Source organism: Megascapheus bottae, unplaced genomic scaffold, assembly GCF_031878675.1.
Source record: "Megascapheus bottae isolate mThoBot1 unplaced genomic scaffold, mThoBot2.hap1 H_1, whole genome shotgun sequence".
NCBI lineage: Eukaryota > Metazoa > Chordata > Mammalia > Rodentia > Geomyidae > Megascapheus > Megascapheus bottae.
In genome coordinates, this window is record NW_028327858.1 from 1,494,175 (window position 1) to 1,512,078 (window position 17,904).

A 17,904-nucleotide genomic window follows, 5' to 3' on the forward strand; every position below is an offset into this window, starting at 1 on the left:
ACAGAAAACTATGCAACATGTTATATAATTTTCTAATGAAACACAGTTATACAGTTCTATTTTCACCTAGGAGATAAGACTTTTCAGGTTCTAATGAAAGTTACTGACTTTTAGAAAGTACTGAAGATGGGGCAGGGAGTTTGGCCTAGTGGTAGAGTGCTTGCCTAGCAAGTGTGATGCTCTGGGTTTGATTCCTCAGAATCACATTCACTGAAGCGGTGTATGCAATTCAGTATACACTGAAGCCAGAAGTGGAGCTGTGGCTCTCAAGTAGTAGAGTTCTAGCCCTGAGAAAGCCAAGGATGGTGCTCAGGCCCTGAGTTCAAGCCTCAGGACTGGGCAAAAAAAAAAAGTACTGAAGATGCCACATAATCTTTTTAATGTTTAAAATGAATCTTAAGAGGGTTGGGAGTTTAGCCTAGTGGTAGAGTGCATTTCCAGCATGCACAAAGACCTGGGTTGAATTCCTTGGTATCATACACATAGAAAAAGCCAGAAATGGTGTTGTGGCTCAAGTGGCAGAAGTCCCAGCCTTAAGGAAAAAGCCCAAGGACAGTGCTCAGGCCCTGAGTTCAAGCCCCAGGACTGGCAAAAATAAATAAAATTAACCTTAAGGAAAGAGTCCTTTAGATGGTATATAATAGTATTGTAGCATCTTTTCACTACCATAAGGCAATAATTTCTCTGTAGGGTCTAGAATATTATGAAATGTCTTCCTTGGCTATACTTAGGTTAATTAATATATATCAGCACTGAGAACATACAGGAGTTATTCAAATTACGTGGGAGAAATACTCTATATTCCAAGTAAAACAGACAACTGCTCAAATCAGAATCAACATATAACTTGTAGATAGTTTCCTGAGTTAGTGTAGGACCCTAGCAACAGTGTAGAGACCAATACAGGTCAGGATTCAAGCAGTGCTAAAGGCTATTGGGGACAAGGAAGACTATTGAGCTTGGGATCTTCATGAAGATCAAATAAGTATCAAAACGGATCAACTGCCCAAAATGAACTTTCTATTCTTAAACATAAATTTTTCAAGTCATTAAGTCAAAATATGTTAGGAATATATTAAAATGTATCCACTATTTCTTGGCATGTCCTTCTTGATGATGGAAATCTCTACATACAGGTAGAGGTGGAAATTCTACAAAAATTAAACTTGCATTGCTATGTTCCAATTCCATTTCAAAACTCATACATGTCAGTACTGGCCAAGCTCACCTTTTTCTTGACAAGAGACAGTTATGTTAGTTAGGACTCGAACTCCATGCACTGCAATGCCTCTGTTATTATGGTAACAGCACTCTTGGGCTAATTTGACTAGATCAGAGGATCTGGGGGAGGAACCTACATTTCCTAAACAAGCAGAAAAAGAAACATAGATTATATAGGTTATAATTATATATAGATTATAGGTTATAATTGATCACAAAGTTCAAAATGGTTTATAGTTTAGTGTTCTTTAGTTTGAGAAAATCTCCTTTTTTGGGGGTGGGGGGTGGGTCATGGTCATGGGGCTTGAACTCGGCCTGGGCGCTGTCCCTGAGCCCTTCAGCTTAAGGCTACCATCCTACCTTAGAGTCAAGCCCCACTTCCATTTTTTTTTTTTTTTTGCCAGTCCCGGGCTTGAACTCAGGGCCTGAGCACTGTCCTTGGACCTTCTCAAGGTTAGAGTTCTTCCACTTGAGCCTCAGCACCACTTCTGGCTTTTTTCTATGTATGTGGTACCGAGGAATGGAACCTGGGTTTTGGTGCATGCTAGGCAACCACTCTACCACAAGGCCAAACTCCCGGCCCCACTTCCAATCTTTAGAGGTTAATTGGAGATAAGAGTCTCATGTCCTTTTGTGCCTGAGTTGGCTTTGAACCTTGATCCTCAGATTTCAGCCTTCCAAGTAGCTAGGATAACAGGTGTGAGCTACCACACCTGGCTTCTAATAGGAATATTTAATAAAATGTTCTACCTTAACCAGGTGCTGGTGGCTCATGCCTATAATCCTAGCTACTCACGAGGCTAAGAGCTGAGAATCATGGTTCAAAGCCAGCATAGGCAGGAAGTCTGTGAAACTCTTATCTCCAATTAACCACCAGACAACTGGAAGTGATGCTATGGATCAAAATGGTAGTTTGCTAGTCTTGGGCAAAAGAGCTCAGGTGCAGCACCCCAGGCCCTTAGCTCAAGCCTCATGACCAACATAAACAGACAAACAAACAACATATATCACCATTTGTTTCCTCTGTCAAATTACTTAATACTTAAACTGCCCTATTACAGTTACACACTATGTGCCTATGACATCATTACAGTTTTGTAATGAAGGCCAAAACAACCATAGTCTATACTGGGAGTTATAATGGATTCTGAGCCAACGGATGCACTTGCATGTTCTTCTTGATGATGCAAATCTTTACATATATCTAGAGATGGAAGTTCTACAAAAATTAAACTTGCACTGCTATGTTAGTCCAAATGGCTCTAAGTTAAACTATTTGCTTGTCAGATAAGACCATTCCTTCAAGGAGATAAAAAAGAAATATTTATTGGCTTTTCTTTAACTCCAAATTGTTGATAACCTTAAAGTTTATGTAAGAATTCATGACTATAGAATTGGAAAAATTTGGGGATCAAGTTCAAAGATTTTTCAGTATCCTTCCATCAAGGTCATAAACCTATACACTACTCCTGTACTTTATATTTTAAAGGAAAGGGTGCTACAGATTATAGCACTTTTTCAAATTCATATTTGAAATTCTATAATATGAGGATTTATGAAGATTTTAGTTTATAAAAGAGAAGTTCTCAGTTATAACTGGGTCATCTTCAAGAACAATAAGGACAATTAAGCATCTTCAGTTTCTTACAAGTCTTTCTTCCTTTCCTCTGCTTATTTTTTTCATAATTCCTGTCAACATCAACCCCCGTGAATGATCACATTTTTCAAGGATAAAGGGAACGCTATTAATAACTCAACAGACATACACGAAGATTATTTCAGAAAGTATAGTAAAAGGTAACGAGAACTTTTTTATCTTTTCCTTTCATTTCCCCTTTTTATATATGAGCTTGCATCTTGTTATAATTTTCTTCAAATATTTATTTACAGAGATTGTTCCATGCCATTTATTTTGTTTAATAAACTGCTCCAATTTCTAATGCAGTGATCTATCGTAATTTTTTAATGAGTTCCCTCTCAATGGACCTTTTTATGATGCTATTACGTCCTCCATTAATGAACAATATTTTGCTGTTACATAAATTGATGCTATCTGTAATGTTGTATATATATCATCACTCAATGCATGAATATATATAAATAAGACAAATTCCCTCAAGTGGAATTTCTGAGTCAACTGTAATTTAACAAGTATTTCCAAACTGCCTATGCAGAGGTTTAATGAACATTACTTAGTTTAGCACTTAATATCTTTTGCTTAATTCCATAAAAGCCACATCTTAACAAATTTCAATGAAAGGACAAATTTCTTGCTTAAAGAGTATGTATGTACTACAGGAAGCAGCTATGGCTCCAAGTGGTAGAGGGCTACCCTTGAGCAAAAGGGCTCAGGGACAACATCTAGACCGAGTTCAAGCCTCACCAAGCCATCATATCATCAGGTTAGCTTGGTATTTTTAAAAAATGGAATCAGAACATACACACACATATGTAACTAAATATTTAACAATGCAAATATATTTATATAAGACTTTGGATGTACTTTTCTAAGCCTGTTTCAATTTTAAAACTCCCTTGTATATATCTGTATCTTACCAATCGTAAGATACTATCAAGACTGCTAAATAGCTCTTTTAAACTATGATAGTCAAGAATGTTAATTATAAGGAAAGGATATAAGTGACTGGCTGATTTATGCAGAAAAATAATTCACTGAAAGAAAACTGGATATATATGACTAATTATTTATAAATAAGGCTGTGAAAATCTCTCTTGTATTCCATATAGGCATGCCCAACACATCCATCTGCGCTGGATCGTGTGACTTGCTTTTATCAACAAGACAGTAAGTGGAAACATGAAATATTGAAAAGAGCTGTGTATTGGTTTGCTTTCTTTTGGTTTTAGCTAGCACTCCGAGAACAAGCCCAAGCTGTCTGAGTTACATGAAGAATTAAGCTGTCTCTTCTATAAATAAAGGCCATCTTTGACCACCCTGGAGATAAAAGTCTAGGCTTTCCTGCTTGGGTTGGCTTCTAACCACAATCTTCAGATATCAGCCTCCTGAGTAGCTAGGATTATAGACATGAGCCACAGATGCCTGTCAGCTAACCAATTTATTTAATTAAAAAACGTTGGTTTTTTTTTTTGTTTGTTTGTTTGGTTTTTTTGGACATGGAGCTTAAACTCAGGGCCTGGCACTGATCCTGAACTTTTTTTGCTCAAAGCTACAACTCTACCACTTTTGAATCAAAGTTCCATTTTCAGTTTAAGGTGGCTAATTGCATATATAAATCTCAAGGACTTCCCTGCACAGGCTGGCTTTGTAGTGTGATCCTCAGATCTTAGCCTCCTGAGTAGCTAAGATTACAGACTTAGGCCACCAGCACCTGGCTTCTAATTAGTTTTGTTGTTGTTTTTTTTGTTTTTGCCAGTCCTGGGGCTTGAACTCAGGGCCTGGGCACTGTCCCTGAGCTTCTTTTGCTCAAGTACTCTACCACTTAAAGTACAGAGCCACTTGTGGCTTTTTCTGTTAAAGTGTTACTGAGGAACAGAACCCAGGGCATCATACATGCTAAGTACGCACTCTACCACTAAGCCATATTCCCAGCCCCCTAAACCAGTTTTTCAAACATTCTAAAAAAATTGTTTCATTCACATATATTAAAAAAGGACAAATCATAAGAATAATATTCTTGAGTCAAGAAATCATCTTCAATAGATTGCCAGCAAATATGAAAATAGAACTATGAAACTTCCCCAAGATTGTGAAGGGATTGGCAAGATCAAATGGAATCCATTGTTTTATACATGTATAGAAATGTTAATATTAAATTGCCCTTTTTGAAATTAATGCATGCTAATAAAAAAACTCATCTTCAAGTACATCATTAGCATACAATGAAATTACAACCTTCTCTAGCTTAAGAGAAGAAACAAACTTGGGACATAACCAAGGATAAAGGACTTAGCACACTGTCTCTACCTTACCTGGAGCTGTGCTGAAGTAATGTTTGGTGGCAATGGTCCCTGATAGTGTGGAAAGCACAGACAGCATTCCTAGTTTTAAGCTGTCATAAGGAGTCTGGAGAGCACATTCACAGAGTGCCTGAAATGCAGAGGAACATGAAGTGAAAACATCAGTTTACTTCTGAGCTGTTGACTTTACATTTTCTAGCTCGTAGAAAAGTGATATATTAAAATCAAATTGTCAAACTTCTTTTTGTTTTTTGTCATTTTTAGGGCTTGTGTGTTGTCCCTGACCTTCTTCTGTACTCAAGGCTAGTGCTCTATCTCTTGAGCCACAGCACCACTTCCCATTTGAGTAGTTAATTAGAGATTTGAGTTTCACAGGGAGTTTTCTGCCCGGGCTGGCTTTAAACCATGAGCCTCAGATCTCAGCGTCTTGAGTAGCTAGGATGGTAATGGAAGTCACCAGCACCCAGCCAAACTGTCAAACTGGAGCCTAAGACATGATTACTAAATGTAAAGTGACCTTCAGAATCAGAAAAACCAAATAAACTTGGATAAAGTATGAATGAATCAGTATGGGCCACCAGTACCTGACTTCACTGAACATCTTTGAGTCCTATAAACTTATGTGTATGCACACATTTCCTGCTGAAAGATAAACCTAGTTAGTAACTATGTAGAAAAGAGTAACAGCAGCAAAAATGTTCATGGATAGAATGGGAAAATGCCCATGGGTTTTGCTAATGGAAGGGAAAGAAAGTCTAGGTAATACAAAAACTTTGTAATTAGGTCAGAATATAAAGCATTTATTTGTGGGCTAAAAGAGAGGTATTCAAAATAGATGAAAACTAAGACAGTGAGAGCTGCTTCAGATTATCAAGAGCCTTAAAAGTCAGGTTGAGTAATTTTTTTTTCCTGTTGGTTGTGGAGCTTGAACTCTGGGCCTGGGCATTGTCCCTGAGCTCTTCAGCTCAAGGCTACCACCCTCGCCTGTGAGTTATAGCCCCACTTCCAATTTTCTAGTGGTTAATTCGAGATAAGAGTCTCTAGGTCTTTAGTGCCCAGGCTGACTTTGAACCTTGATCCTCAGATCTCAGCCTCCTGAGTAGCTAGGATTACAGGTGTGAGCCACTGTGCCCGTTTTTGTTGTTGTTTGTTTGTTTGTTTTTGGTCAGTCATGGGGCTTGAATTCTGGGCATGGGTGCTTCCCTGAACGCTTCAGTTCAAGGCTATTATTGTCCTATCCCTTGAGCCACAGAGCCACTTCTGGTTTTCTAGTGGTTAATTGGAGATAAGAGTCTCATGGAGGGATATGGGGACCAAGACATAAGAAAGGTTATCAATGTTTGTGAAGTAATGCACCTTCTATCTGGTTAATATAATGTAACCTTCTATTAATTAAAATAAAAATATATGGAAAAAAAAGAGTCTCATGGACTTTGGTGCTCAGGCTGGCTTTGAACCATGATCTTCAGATCTCAGCTTCCTGAGTAGCTTACAGGAGTGAGCCACCAGAGCCCAATTAGGTTGAGTAAGTTTAACCTGATGAAACTTAATAGAAGAAAGCCATAGAGAAAAATAATGGTGGGCTGGGAGTTTGGCTTAGTGGCAGAGTGCATGCCTAGCATGCACGAAGACCCAGATTTGATTCCTCGGTACTACATACATAGAAAAAGTCAGAAGTGGTGTGGTGGCTCAAGTGGTAGAGCTCTAGCCTTGAGAAAGCACAAGGATAGAGCTCAGGTCCCCAGTTCAAGCCCCAGGGCTGAAAATAAAATAAATAAAGGCATATGAAGAGTTAGAGAAGATTGTTCCAGTGATGGCACAATAAATTAACAATGACAGTTAGGCGCTACAACCAAGAGTAATTATTGAGGTAGGTGGTGAAGACAAATTACACCAGACTTTGAGTTTGGAGGCAGGAATAGAGATTAGAAGATAAAGATGAGAGATATTTTGGGTTTTCTTTTGGGGGTAAAAGGAATGCTAATGATTGGATTCAGGGCCTTGTGCATGTACCCCTGAGCAACATGCCCAGACCTTAACAAATACATATATTGCCTGTACATTCTGGCTGTACCACTTGTCACTTCTGTGATCTGAGCCAATTACTGAAAACTTTGAATCTCAACTTCTTTGTGTAAACAATGGGACAAAATATTTATTAAATATTTTTTGCCCAGCACAGTGGCTCACACCTGTAATCTTAGCTACTCAGGAGGCTGAGATCTGAGGATCCCGATTCAAAGCCAGCCCAGGCACAAAAGAACCTAAGACTCTTATCTCCAATTAACCACCAGAAAACTGGAAGTGGCTCTGGGGCTCAAGGGATAGGGTGTTAGCCTTGAGCTGAAGAGCTCAGGGATAGCATCCAGGCCCAGAGTTCAAGCCCCACAACCAATAAAACAAAACAAAACAAAGACTTGCTAGTTTTCATCAAAAAAAAAAAAAATCTATAGAAAGACATACTTGAAACTATACTGCTTGCCACTATGTTTTAAAAAAAAAGTTGTGCACCAGGGAACTAAAGAGAGACTTATCAAAGAAGAGGTTAACATGGCAAAAAATTATATGAGAAAATGCTCATCATCGGTGGTCATACAGGAAATGCAAATAAAAACAACCCTAAGATATCAATTAGAATGGCCAATATTCTGAACTCAAATGTAGACGGGGTTGTGGAGAAAGAGGAACCCTACTGCACTGCTGGTGAGAATGTAAACTAGTTCAGCCACTCTGGAAGGCAGTTTGGAGGTTTCTTAAAAAACTGAAAATAGACCTTTCCTACAATCCGGCCATACCATCATAACCCAGGATATGATATGGACACCTGCTCAGCCATGTTCATCTCTGCACTGTTTACAATAGCCAAGCGATGGAAATAACCCAGATGCCCTACTGCAGATGAATGGATACAAAAAAATGTGGTATATATGTACACAATGGAATTCTACATAGCTAACAGACAAGATAAAATACTGGCATTTGCTGGAAAGTGGATGAAACTAGAGCGAATCATGTTGAGTGAGATAAGTCAAGACCAAAGGAACAAAAGGAGCATGGTATCCTTAATATGAGGATATTAAATTCAAACAGTACAAGATCGATGACTCAATATTTGGGTACCCAAGGTTATGGACATGGTCTTAGAGATATAAACATTACTACATAGACATAAAAATCTATGATGGGATATATACTCTATAGACATGTTTTATTATATAGATTAACGTGCATCTATGACATACAAACCCTCAGCTTAATTTTAATTATGTTCTAAAATCTAAGTGCCCGTAATTGCATATAGATTCCCTTCTTGAATTCTTGTTTGTTAAACATGAAATTTGAAATATGATGTAAAAATCAGTGTTAACAAAATTTTTTAAAAAAAAAAAAGGTGGTTGTGCACATAGCAGAACAGTAGGAGAAATATTTTACTATAGACCCTTTCATAGCTTTTAAATGCCAGGAAATATGGTTGAAATCTATGTTTGAAAAAAAAGACAAGAATTTTCAACAAAATTCAGTAATTCTGAATAAAGATACTAATAATTTTCAACAAGAATATTACTATTTAAAAAATGAAACAGAAAATCTTCTGGTAAATTATTTACAATGTTATCTTTCTGTCATATAGCACATTATTGGATATCTAAAATAGCCTTGGGAAGTATAAAATGATTTAAAGGCTCATTGATTAAAGTAAGAAAGCTTAACAGAGCAAATGAAGTTCTCTAGGGATAGCACATCAATTATATTTCAATGATGAAGTCTGGTTCAAGTTTCTGTCTCAAGGACATTAAATGGTACACAATTGTTCTTACCAGGACTACTTTTAATATCAACAACAACCATCTCTTCAAATGATGTCTCTGTCTCATTGGCTGCCACCTCATTCATTATGTGGTCTGAATTTCTCCCTCTATGCTAGATTAACATACTGTTCAACCAGATGCTGTACCCTGAGTTAGTGTTTCCCAGGACGCAGTGGAGCTATGGAAGGTGGAGTCTCGCTGGAGGAAGCAGGTCACTGGCAGGGATGAGGTGTCTTTGAAAGGTCTATCTGTCCTGGTCTTTCCTCCTCTGTGCTTCCTGCCACCACAAGATAAGCCATTTTGGTCCTCTCCACACTTCTACTATTATGTTCTACTTTACTCCTTAGAAATATCTATCTATCTATCTACATATGTATATACATATATATATATATATTTTTTTTTTTTTGGTGGGACATGGGGCTTGAACTTGGCATGGGTGCTGTCTTTGAGCTCTTCAGCTCAAGGCTACCACCCTACCCTTGAGCCAAGCCTACTTCCCATTTTCTAGAGGTTAATTGAAGATAAGAGTCTCAAGTGCTTTTGTGCCCAGGGCTGGCTTTGAACCTTGATCCTCTCAGATTTCAGTCTCCAGAGTAGCTAGGATTATAGGCATGAGCCACTGTGCCAGTTTAGATAAATTATTTCTAAGGAGCTGGTTGGCAGTGGAGAACAGGATGTGGAGCTTGCCTCAAGGGACAGCCCAGGCCCAGGGGTGGGGCCTGGTGCCAAGGATTCATACCTGGTATCCTAGCTACTCAAGAGGCTGGAATTGGGCACATGGCGATTTGAAATCAATCCTTTTTGGTTTTAGTTTTCTTTTAGATAGGACCTCAGATTTTTTTTGCCTGGGCTTGGGCTTTGATTCTCTTACCTATAATTCCTATGCCTCCCTTATAGCTGAGATAATATATTTTCCACCTCTGGAGAAGCTAGGATTATATGTGTATTCAATCATATCCAGCAAAAAATGATATATTGTAATGTTATATTTTCCTATATAAAATATTAATGTTTTAAGAGCTACATACCTGAATATTATCCTTGCTCCAAGTATGTGGTGTTTTATTAGCAAGTAATTTTAGATCTTGAATAGCAAGTCTCTTTACTGCTTTCCTGGGATCATTTTTCAAGTACTGCAGCAAAAGCTGAATCTATAAAGACAGTTGTATCATTTCATAAATAATACCATCTTCGGGCCGGAGTTTGGACTAATGGTAGAGTGCTTGCCTAGCATGCACAAAGACCTGGGTTCGATTCCTTGATACCACATACATAAAAAAAAGCCAGAAGTGATGCTGAGGCTCAAGTGGTAGAGCTCTAGCCTTGAGAAAGTCCAAGGATAGGGCTCAGGCCCTGAGCTCAAGCCCAGAACTGTAATAATAATAATAATAATACCATCACTGAAATTACCATTATACACAATGAAACCACCTCATTTGTACAACTAATGTATGTTAAGAAAAAAAATTGATATTATTATTATTAGGGATAAAGTATAGTTCAGTAAAACTTAAGAGTTGGTAAAGAACTCCCTTCAAATCAAAGCTGTCTTTTTTCATAGTAGCAGTGGAGCCAGGTTTGGGCCTCTTTCTCCTGGTGTTCAAAATACTATCATTTATGTAAGGTTCTAATACAGTAACTATCACTTCACAGACATTCCTTATAGCCAACTATACATCCTGTCATATACTCCCCAACATCTCATTTTTCTCTAGGGCTTCCAAGAATCACTCCTATGAACTTAAAGAAGAAAAAAACTGGCCAGGTGCTGGTGGCTCATAACTGTAATCCTAGCTACTCAGGAGACTGAGATCTGAGGATCACTGTTCAAAGCCAACCCAGGCAGATAAGTTCATGGGAGATTCTTATCTCTAGTTAACCGCCAGAAAACAAGAAGTGGCACTGTGGCTCAAGTGGTAGAGCATTAGCTTTGAGCCGGAGAGCTCAGGGACAACACCCAGGTTCAAAAGAAGAAAAACATTATTTACCTGACCTTTTTATTTATTTTTTGGTGGGTCACAGGGCTTGAACTCAGGGCCTGGGTGCTATCCCCCAGCAATTTTACTCAAGTCTAGTGCTCTACCAGTCTGAGCCACAGTGCCACTTTGTGTTTTCTGGTGGTTAACTAGAGATAAGTCTCATGGACTTACCTGCCTGGGCTGGCTTTGAACCATGATCCTCAGATCTTAACCTCCTGAGTAGCTAGGATTCCAGGTGGGAGCCACTAGCACCCGGTTCAACTGATCTTTATTAGAAAAAGGAACTTTAGGATCACCAAATACTATGAGCTACTTCCTCATTTTTATCTTATGTTTTGTTTACTGAAGAATAAGCAGACCAAAGAAAACTGGGATTACCTGCTTAGGTGTATCAACCAAAGATGAAGCTGCAAGCAGAGTAAAAGTGTGCAAAGAAACAATCACCATTTTGGTGGAAGGATAGGACGTGACTAGCTGTTGTAAAAGCTGCCGAGCACTGGAAGCCAAGAGAGCATCATGGTGCATGTGCTGTAGGATGGGAATCAACTTCAGCTTCAAGTCTACTGGCGTAGCTAAGCCTAGACACAAAAAGAATTTTCAGAGCTCTGACCATTATTCTTAACAATGGTACAGATTTAGCAAAATATCCATTTAAAAATAAACAGACCATATCACTTATAACATTAAAGATAATTATGTACAACAGATTGATAACTCAAGTTGTTTTTCCCCCCAAAAGTATTCTCTTAATTTGTTAATGATTATAAAACTGCATGTTGTCCAGGCACTTGTTCACATCTGGAATCCTAGCTATGCTGGAGAAAGTGATCAGAGGAGACAGAGGGTCGCAGGCAAAAAGAGTTCAAGATGAGGGCTGGGAGTTTGGCCTAGTGGTAGAGTGCTTGCCTAGCATGCATGAAGACCTGGCTTCTTTTCTAGATACCATATATAGAAAAAGCCAGAAGTGGTGGTGTGGTTCAAGTGGTAGAGTGCTAGTCTTGAGAGAGCCCAAGGACAGTGCTTAGGTCCTCAGTTCAAGCCCCAGAACTGGCAAAAAAAGAAAAAAGAAAAGGAAAGAAAAAGGGACTTCAATGCATTTTAAGCTAATAGCTGGATATAGTGGTACATGCCTATCATCCTAGCTACTCATGAGGTTGAGACTGGGAGTACTAGAATTCTAGGCCAGTCCTGGTTTAAAAAAAAAAAAAAGTTCAGTTGCAACTCCATCTCAAGAGGAAATGCTAGATGTAGTAGCATATTACCAGCTATGGCTGAACTAGCATGTCTGTGATCTAAGTCAGCCTAGGTAAAAGCATGAGACTATCTCAAAATAACCAGAGCAAAAAAGGGCTGGAAGCCTAGCTCAAGCAGTAGAGTGCCTATCTAGCAAGCATGAAGTTTTGAATTCAAATTCCAGTACCATACATACATACACACACACACACTAATAACAAACAAAAAAACCCCACCACCCAGTATATATTGATAGTAGAAAGTACCCCCCACCAAAAGGCACAGTAGAAAATGGTCATATTTCCTACCTACTTCTTTTCACATCATGTTAAAAACACTAAACACATACAAATGTATACATAAACATGTAACACATTCAGTGGCTACAATTTGATTAAATTAATATTATTATTTTCAACAACTTAATCAAGGTCAGGATGTGAATGGATGGTGTGAATAGCTCTGAAGTTCTCTGAACTGTGTGTAGAAATGCCTTTCCTTGATTAATTAATACAGGTAGATATCCACAAAGTCTAACACCAATGTATCATTTCCTGTCAGCATTGGAGCTAAACAGATTTTTCTTCTATAACATAGCTTTGTGGGGATAGAGAACAAAAATGTGTCAACTATCGTGTACTACAAATCATGCCAAAGCTAATTTATACTCTGCAGACCACTGGTTTTCCCACTGTGAAATAATACTTAAGAGTGTAAGATAGCATTTAATAAGCAATGTTGGTTTCTATTAACAATCTCACCCTTAACAGTAAGGTTTGGCCTGAGCAGAGAGCTCCAACAAGAAATGGAAGAGTGAAATCTGAGTATTTCTTCCCTGGTTTCTCCCCTGCAGCGTCACATGATGCTCATGTGATTTTGTTTGGATCTTTGAATGAACTTCACATGTTGACCCTTCTGCTTTTCACTCTTTTCCTGGGTTTTCCCTTCTTTCTCTGGCTCTTCCTTTTTAATCTCTCTTTTTCTTCACTGTGTGGCTTGAACTCTGGACCTGGAGCTGTTCCTGAGCTCTTCAGCTCAAGGATAGTGCTCTTAACACTCGAGTCACAGTGCCACTTTCCCTTCTTAATCTCTTCCATAGTCTCCTGTCATATTCTGGTTTTTGACGTTCCCCTGAACTGGCAGTAAATTCTCTTCTTATTCTTTGTACCTTTTCCTACGTGATATAATCCTTTGGTATCCATTATCACCTAAATACTAAATACACTCCCCTCCTCTCCATCCCAGAACTTCAGGCACATATACAACACATGATCTACTGGGTTTGTCCACTACCAGGGTGACCTAGAAGCATGTCATACTTAATAAGAGTCTAAAGAGAACTTCTGATCTCATCCCAAAAATGTATCTCTAAAAAGTTTCCCATCTTAGTATAAATTATAGTTCCTCAGACTTTCAGAGTGTTTTCACATTTTAAGATCCAGTTTCTAAACTTACAGTACATCTTATTGGTTACACAGTTAACTTGTAACTCAAAGATGACTGTCATCACACTTGTTATCATGTGGATCCATTTCTACTATCATCTCTTGACTGAAATTGTTCTGAGTCTCTTAAGTATTTTCCTTACTCTAGGCCTTCCTCATGGCAGAGTGTGGCACATCCTCAATGAGATGTCATCTAATGCAGCAGACACTCAATTTTAAAAAAGGTGCTCAATTAAGCTGGATACCGGTAGCTAATACCCATAGTACTAGCTACTCAGGGGAGACTAAGATGAGCATCACAGTTCAAAGCCAGCTCCGGCAGAAAAGTCTGTAACTGGGCTGGAAATGTAGCTTAGTAGTAGAGTGCTTGCCTAGCATGCATGAAGCTCTGAGTTCAATTCCTCAGTACTGTCCAGGTCCTTCGTCCCCGGTCCCTCTTGACTAGGAGGGATGGGGAAAAACACACCCCAAGGAGTCCAAGCTGAGGAAGGAGAGGGCCCACTGTCCTCCCGCACTCAGCCTTCCTTCCCCGGAGCATGAACAGAGACGCCACGCAGCTTCATCAAGGCAGGAAAATTTCTCTCCAAAAACCCCCCTCCTGAGGAAGTCCCTTCAGCTAATATACCCAGGTCCCAGCAGAGAGTGACAAACAATAACACATTTGTAACCAATGATAATCAAGTCTTGCGCCCTGCCTCTTGCACCTTGCCTTGTCTCAGCATAAAGTTATTAGACATGGGGTTACTCAGCCCCCAACAAGTACCACATAAGCAGGAAAAGCTAGAAGTTGCACTGTGGCTCAAGTGGTAGAGAGCTAGCCCTGAGCAAAAGAAGCTTAAGGGTGGTGCCCAGACCCTAAGTTCAAACCCCAAGACTGGCAAAAAAATAAAAACTAAAAAGAATACCTAGAAAATAGTGTTCTTTGGTTGTGCAATGCTGTAGTCCCCAGAGCTGCCTTTAATAAATACTATAAGACATTGGAGGTTAAGACACAGGGATTTAGGAAGTGAAATTAGAAAAACAGGGCCACACAGCCTATGTCAAGGGATTTGGATCTGATTCTAGTTGCATGTGGAAGACACTGAAGGATTAACAGAGAACCCCAGAGTTCCCAAGTAACACTTTTATACCAGATCAGAATATTTTCTTGTTCATCTCCATGCCTCACTCCTTCCTTCTTTCATTGTATCAGAGGGTTTCACTGACAAATTCATGTAAAATACATGCCCCCCACTTCCTGTTTTGCACTGACTATTGGGATTTTCTATCCTCCCATCTCCCTTTCCCCCCAGAGTTTATGTCATCTCTGTATCTGTGTACTGTCATTCCTTCTCTCAACTGCAATGTAGTCAGTTACATGAAGGTAAAGTCTTTGTTTTGTTCAATTCTGTATCCTAAGTACCTAAAACAGTTCTAGCAAATAGATGTTCAATATTAGTTGGAGAAATAGTAATTCATGTGTGCTAAGTTCTTGACAAATACATCATTAACAAATCCCATTAAATCGCTTCATATTAATAATTGAAGTATACATACCTTGAATCATTTCACTGATTTTGTTACAGATTCCAACAGCAAAATCCCTTTGGAAAGAAAGAATAGAAAAAAATAAAATCTTTGAAAACCAGAAAATTTAAAGAACTGAATACAGAATACAATTAGCATGGGAGAAATACAATATTCCAAATCATAATGAATATGCCAGGGTCAGGTGCCAGACAAGTCACAGAACCACATACGAGAGGAAAATCAACAACAAAATCCCCCCATCCTTTACCACCAAACAGGGTCATGTCAACCCTACTCTAAGATGACATTTAAAGAAAGGTTCCCTGATTTGTGAATGTTGTTGAAATTGTATCTTAGTAATGCTGTCGGAGAATCAAGGTCACTATTACAGAATACATTTTAAGATACACATTTCACTTATATGAAAAGCTTTTAACACACAAGTTTTGAGTACATAAGCAATAAAACCAACTCCTAACATCATGCATGTAAAAAGAGACTAGGTTTGAAATAACAGAATACAGTTGGATATACAGATAGAATCTCTTTAAAAGCCATATTAGTTAAAGTTAGAAATCTTAATTTTTATGTGTATTTTTCAAAGTGCTATCATAACAGAAATATTACCTAACGCTGAGAATCTTTAATTATTTTCTTTTTCTTTTTTTTTTTGCCAGTCCTGGGGTATGAAGTCAGGGCCTGAGCACTGTCCTTGGGTTTTTCTCAAGGCCAGAGCTCTATCATTTGAGCCACAGCATCATTTCCAGCTTTGTCTATGTATGTGGTACCGAGGAATCGAACCCGGGTCTTCATGCATGCTAGGCAAGCACTCGATCAGTAGGCCAAACTCCCAGCACCAATTATTATTTCTATAAAGATATTTTGTTAACACATTATAGATTATTTGTAAAATAAGCACAGGACAACAGGAAAGTTGTCAGAATGTACAACCAGGTCAGACATGATAGAGCCTACAACCCTGGCATCAGGAGGCAGAGCAGGAAAAATTCAAGTTGGAGGCTTATCTAGGCTACACAGAGAACTTTAGGACAATCTGGGTTACATAGCAAGACCCCGTCTCAAAACAAAAACAAAAAATAGTATAACGGGTCATTACAAAACAGTAAAAGTATCAAAAATGTATCCTATATTAGGTACATATAGAGAGCTATTTCCCATCTCAAAGAGCTTTTGCATCTATTATTCCTCGTGCTTGAATCATTCAGCTTTATGAATGAGGAATCTTTTTCATTCACTCAGTTTTGGCCAAAATGTTATTCAGAAAAATATTCCCCAACAACCTTTGCTAAAACAGTACACTGAGGCTATTCCATCATCATCATTTTCTTCTGTCTTAACACTAATATTTGAAATGATTGTGTGTTAATTGGACCTGATGTTTCTTCATGCGTGTGCCTATCTTAGAGCTTGAACTCAAAGTCTGGGCATTATTCCTGAGCTTTTGTGCATAAGGCTATCATTCTACCACTTGAGTCAGAATTAATTGGAGAAAGGAGTCTCATAAACGTTCCTGTCCAGGCTGACTTTGAACTTTGATTCTATCTCAGCCTCTTAGTAGCTGGATTACAAGTGTGAACCACTGGCACTTGGCAAGGACCTGATCTATTTCTACTCTGCATTCTCTGATTGCGGTTTTTCCTTTTTTCTTTTCATTTTTTTGTGCAAGTCTTGGGGTTTGAACGCAGGGTTTGGGCACTGTCCTTGGACATTTTTGCTCAAGGCTAGGGCTCTGCCACCTGAGCCACAGTGCCACTTCCAGCTTTTTCTGAATATGTGGTACCAATGAATAGAACCCAGGGCTTCGTGCATGCTAGGCAATACTGTATCACTAGGCTATGCTCCTGGCCCCGATACTCTGGTTCTTTGAACAGAACCCAGACACAATGAATATTTCTTCACTAAATGTATCAAAAATGTTTATAACATCTCAGAGTTTAAATGCCTAATACAAGCATTAAGGGTCAATAAACTTAAACTAGAATTCTGATAATACTTTTGACTAATAATATTAAACATCTAAAAACTAAATTTAAAATTAATCTTAAATATTTAATCACAGTGAAACTAGACAAAATAATATTTCAATTGTACCTTCCCATACCCCCGGCCCGGTATGAACACACTGGGCTGACATTCCTGCTTTCTAATAACTGGCTTGTGCCATAGAGCAGCTAAGCCTTTCTGAGGTTGAGGGCTTAGTTCACCAGTCACCACTAGAGGGCACTACTCTCACCGACAATGCCTGCCTGTATTCCTCGAGGCAGTTGGTGCTTGCTATTCTTGCTTCTTGACCCAATGGCTAGCTTTCAAAAGTATAAAATCTTAACCAATTAAAATAGTAAGTTAGGATAATAAATAATTATAGTAGTACATTTCTAATTTATCCAAAATCTAAAACCAATAAATCATACTAAAACAAAAATGCATCAGTACTGGTTAGGAAAAGAGGTAAATAAACCTCAATCTTAAAAATCACACAGTTCACTAATCTCACATTTCAATATATTTACATATGCCCTTCAGGCTTTCTTTTTAACTATAATAATTCAATATCTTTTAATATCACAAATACAAGCGATCATATGGAAGCATGGTATGTTAAAACACTGTTTCTACATGAATGCTAACTAATGTATTTACTCGTCATCAATTCCATAAACCATAAATCACCTCCCAAGACATATCAGAAATTCCACAGCTGAAATAAAAAGTTTCTCGATAGCACAAGAGAAAAAGTGAACTTCA

At 38.4% G+C, this 17,904-nt stretch overlaps 1 protein-coding gene across 4 annotated transcripts in view; it reads right to left on the reverse strand.

Annotated features, from left to right (window-relative positions):
* LOC150038977 (integrator complex subunit 7) overlaps positions 1 to 17,904 on the reverse strand; it is a 51,927-nt gene that overhangs the window by 21,066 nt on the left and 12,957 nt on the right. For all 4 annotated transcript variants that reach the window (XM_090328123.1, XM_090328125.1, XM_090328122.1 and 1 more), the window contains 5 exons: positions 15,166 to 15,212; positions 11,330 to 11,529; positions 10,001 to 10,123; positions 5,173 to 5,290; positions 1,229 to 1,363 (listed from right to left, as the gene is read on the reverse strand). In XM_090328123.1, the coding sequence (XP_090184249.1) occupies positions 1,229 to 1,363; positions 5,173 to 5,290; positions 10,001 to 10,123; positions 11,330 to 11,529; positions 15,166 to 15,212 (623 nt within the window). The remainder of the gene's footprint in view (positions 1 to 1,228; positions 1,364 to 5,172; positions 5,291 to 10,000; positions 10,124 to 11,329; positions 11,530 to 15,165; positions 15,213 to 17,904) is intronic.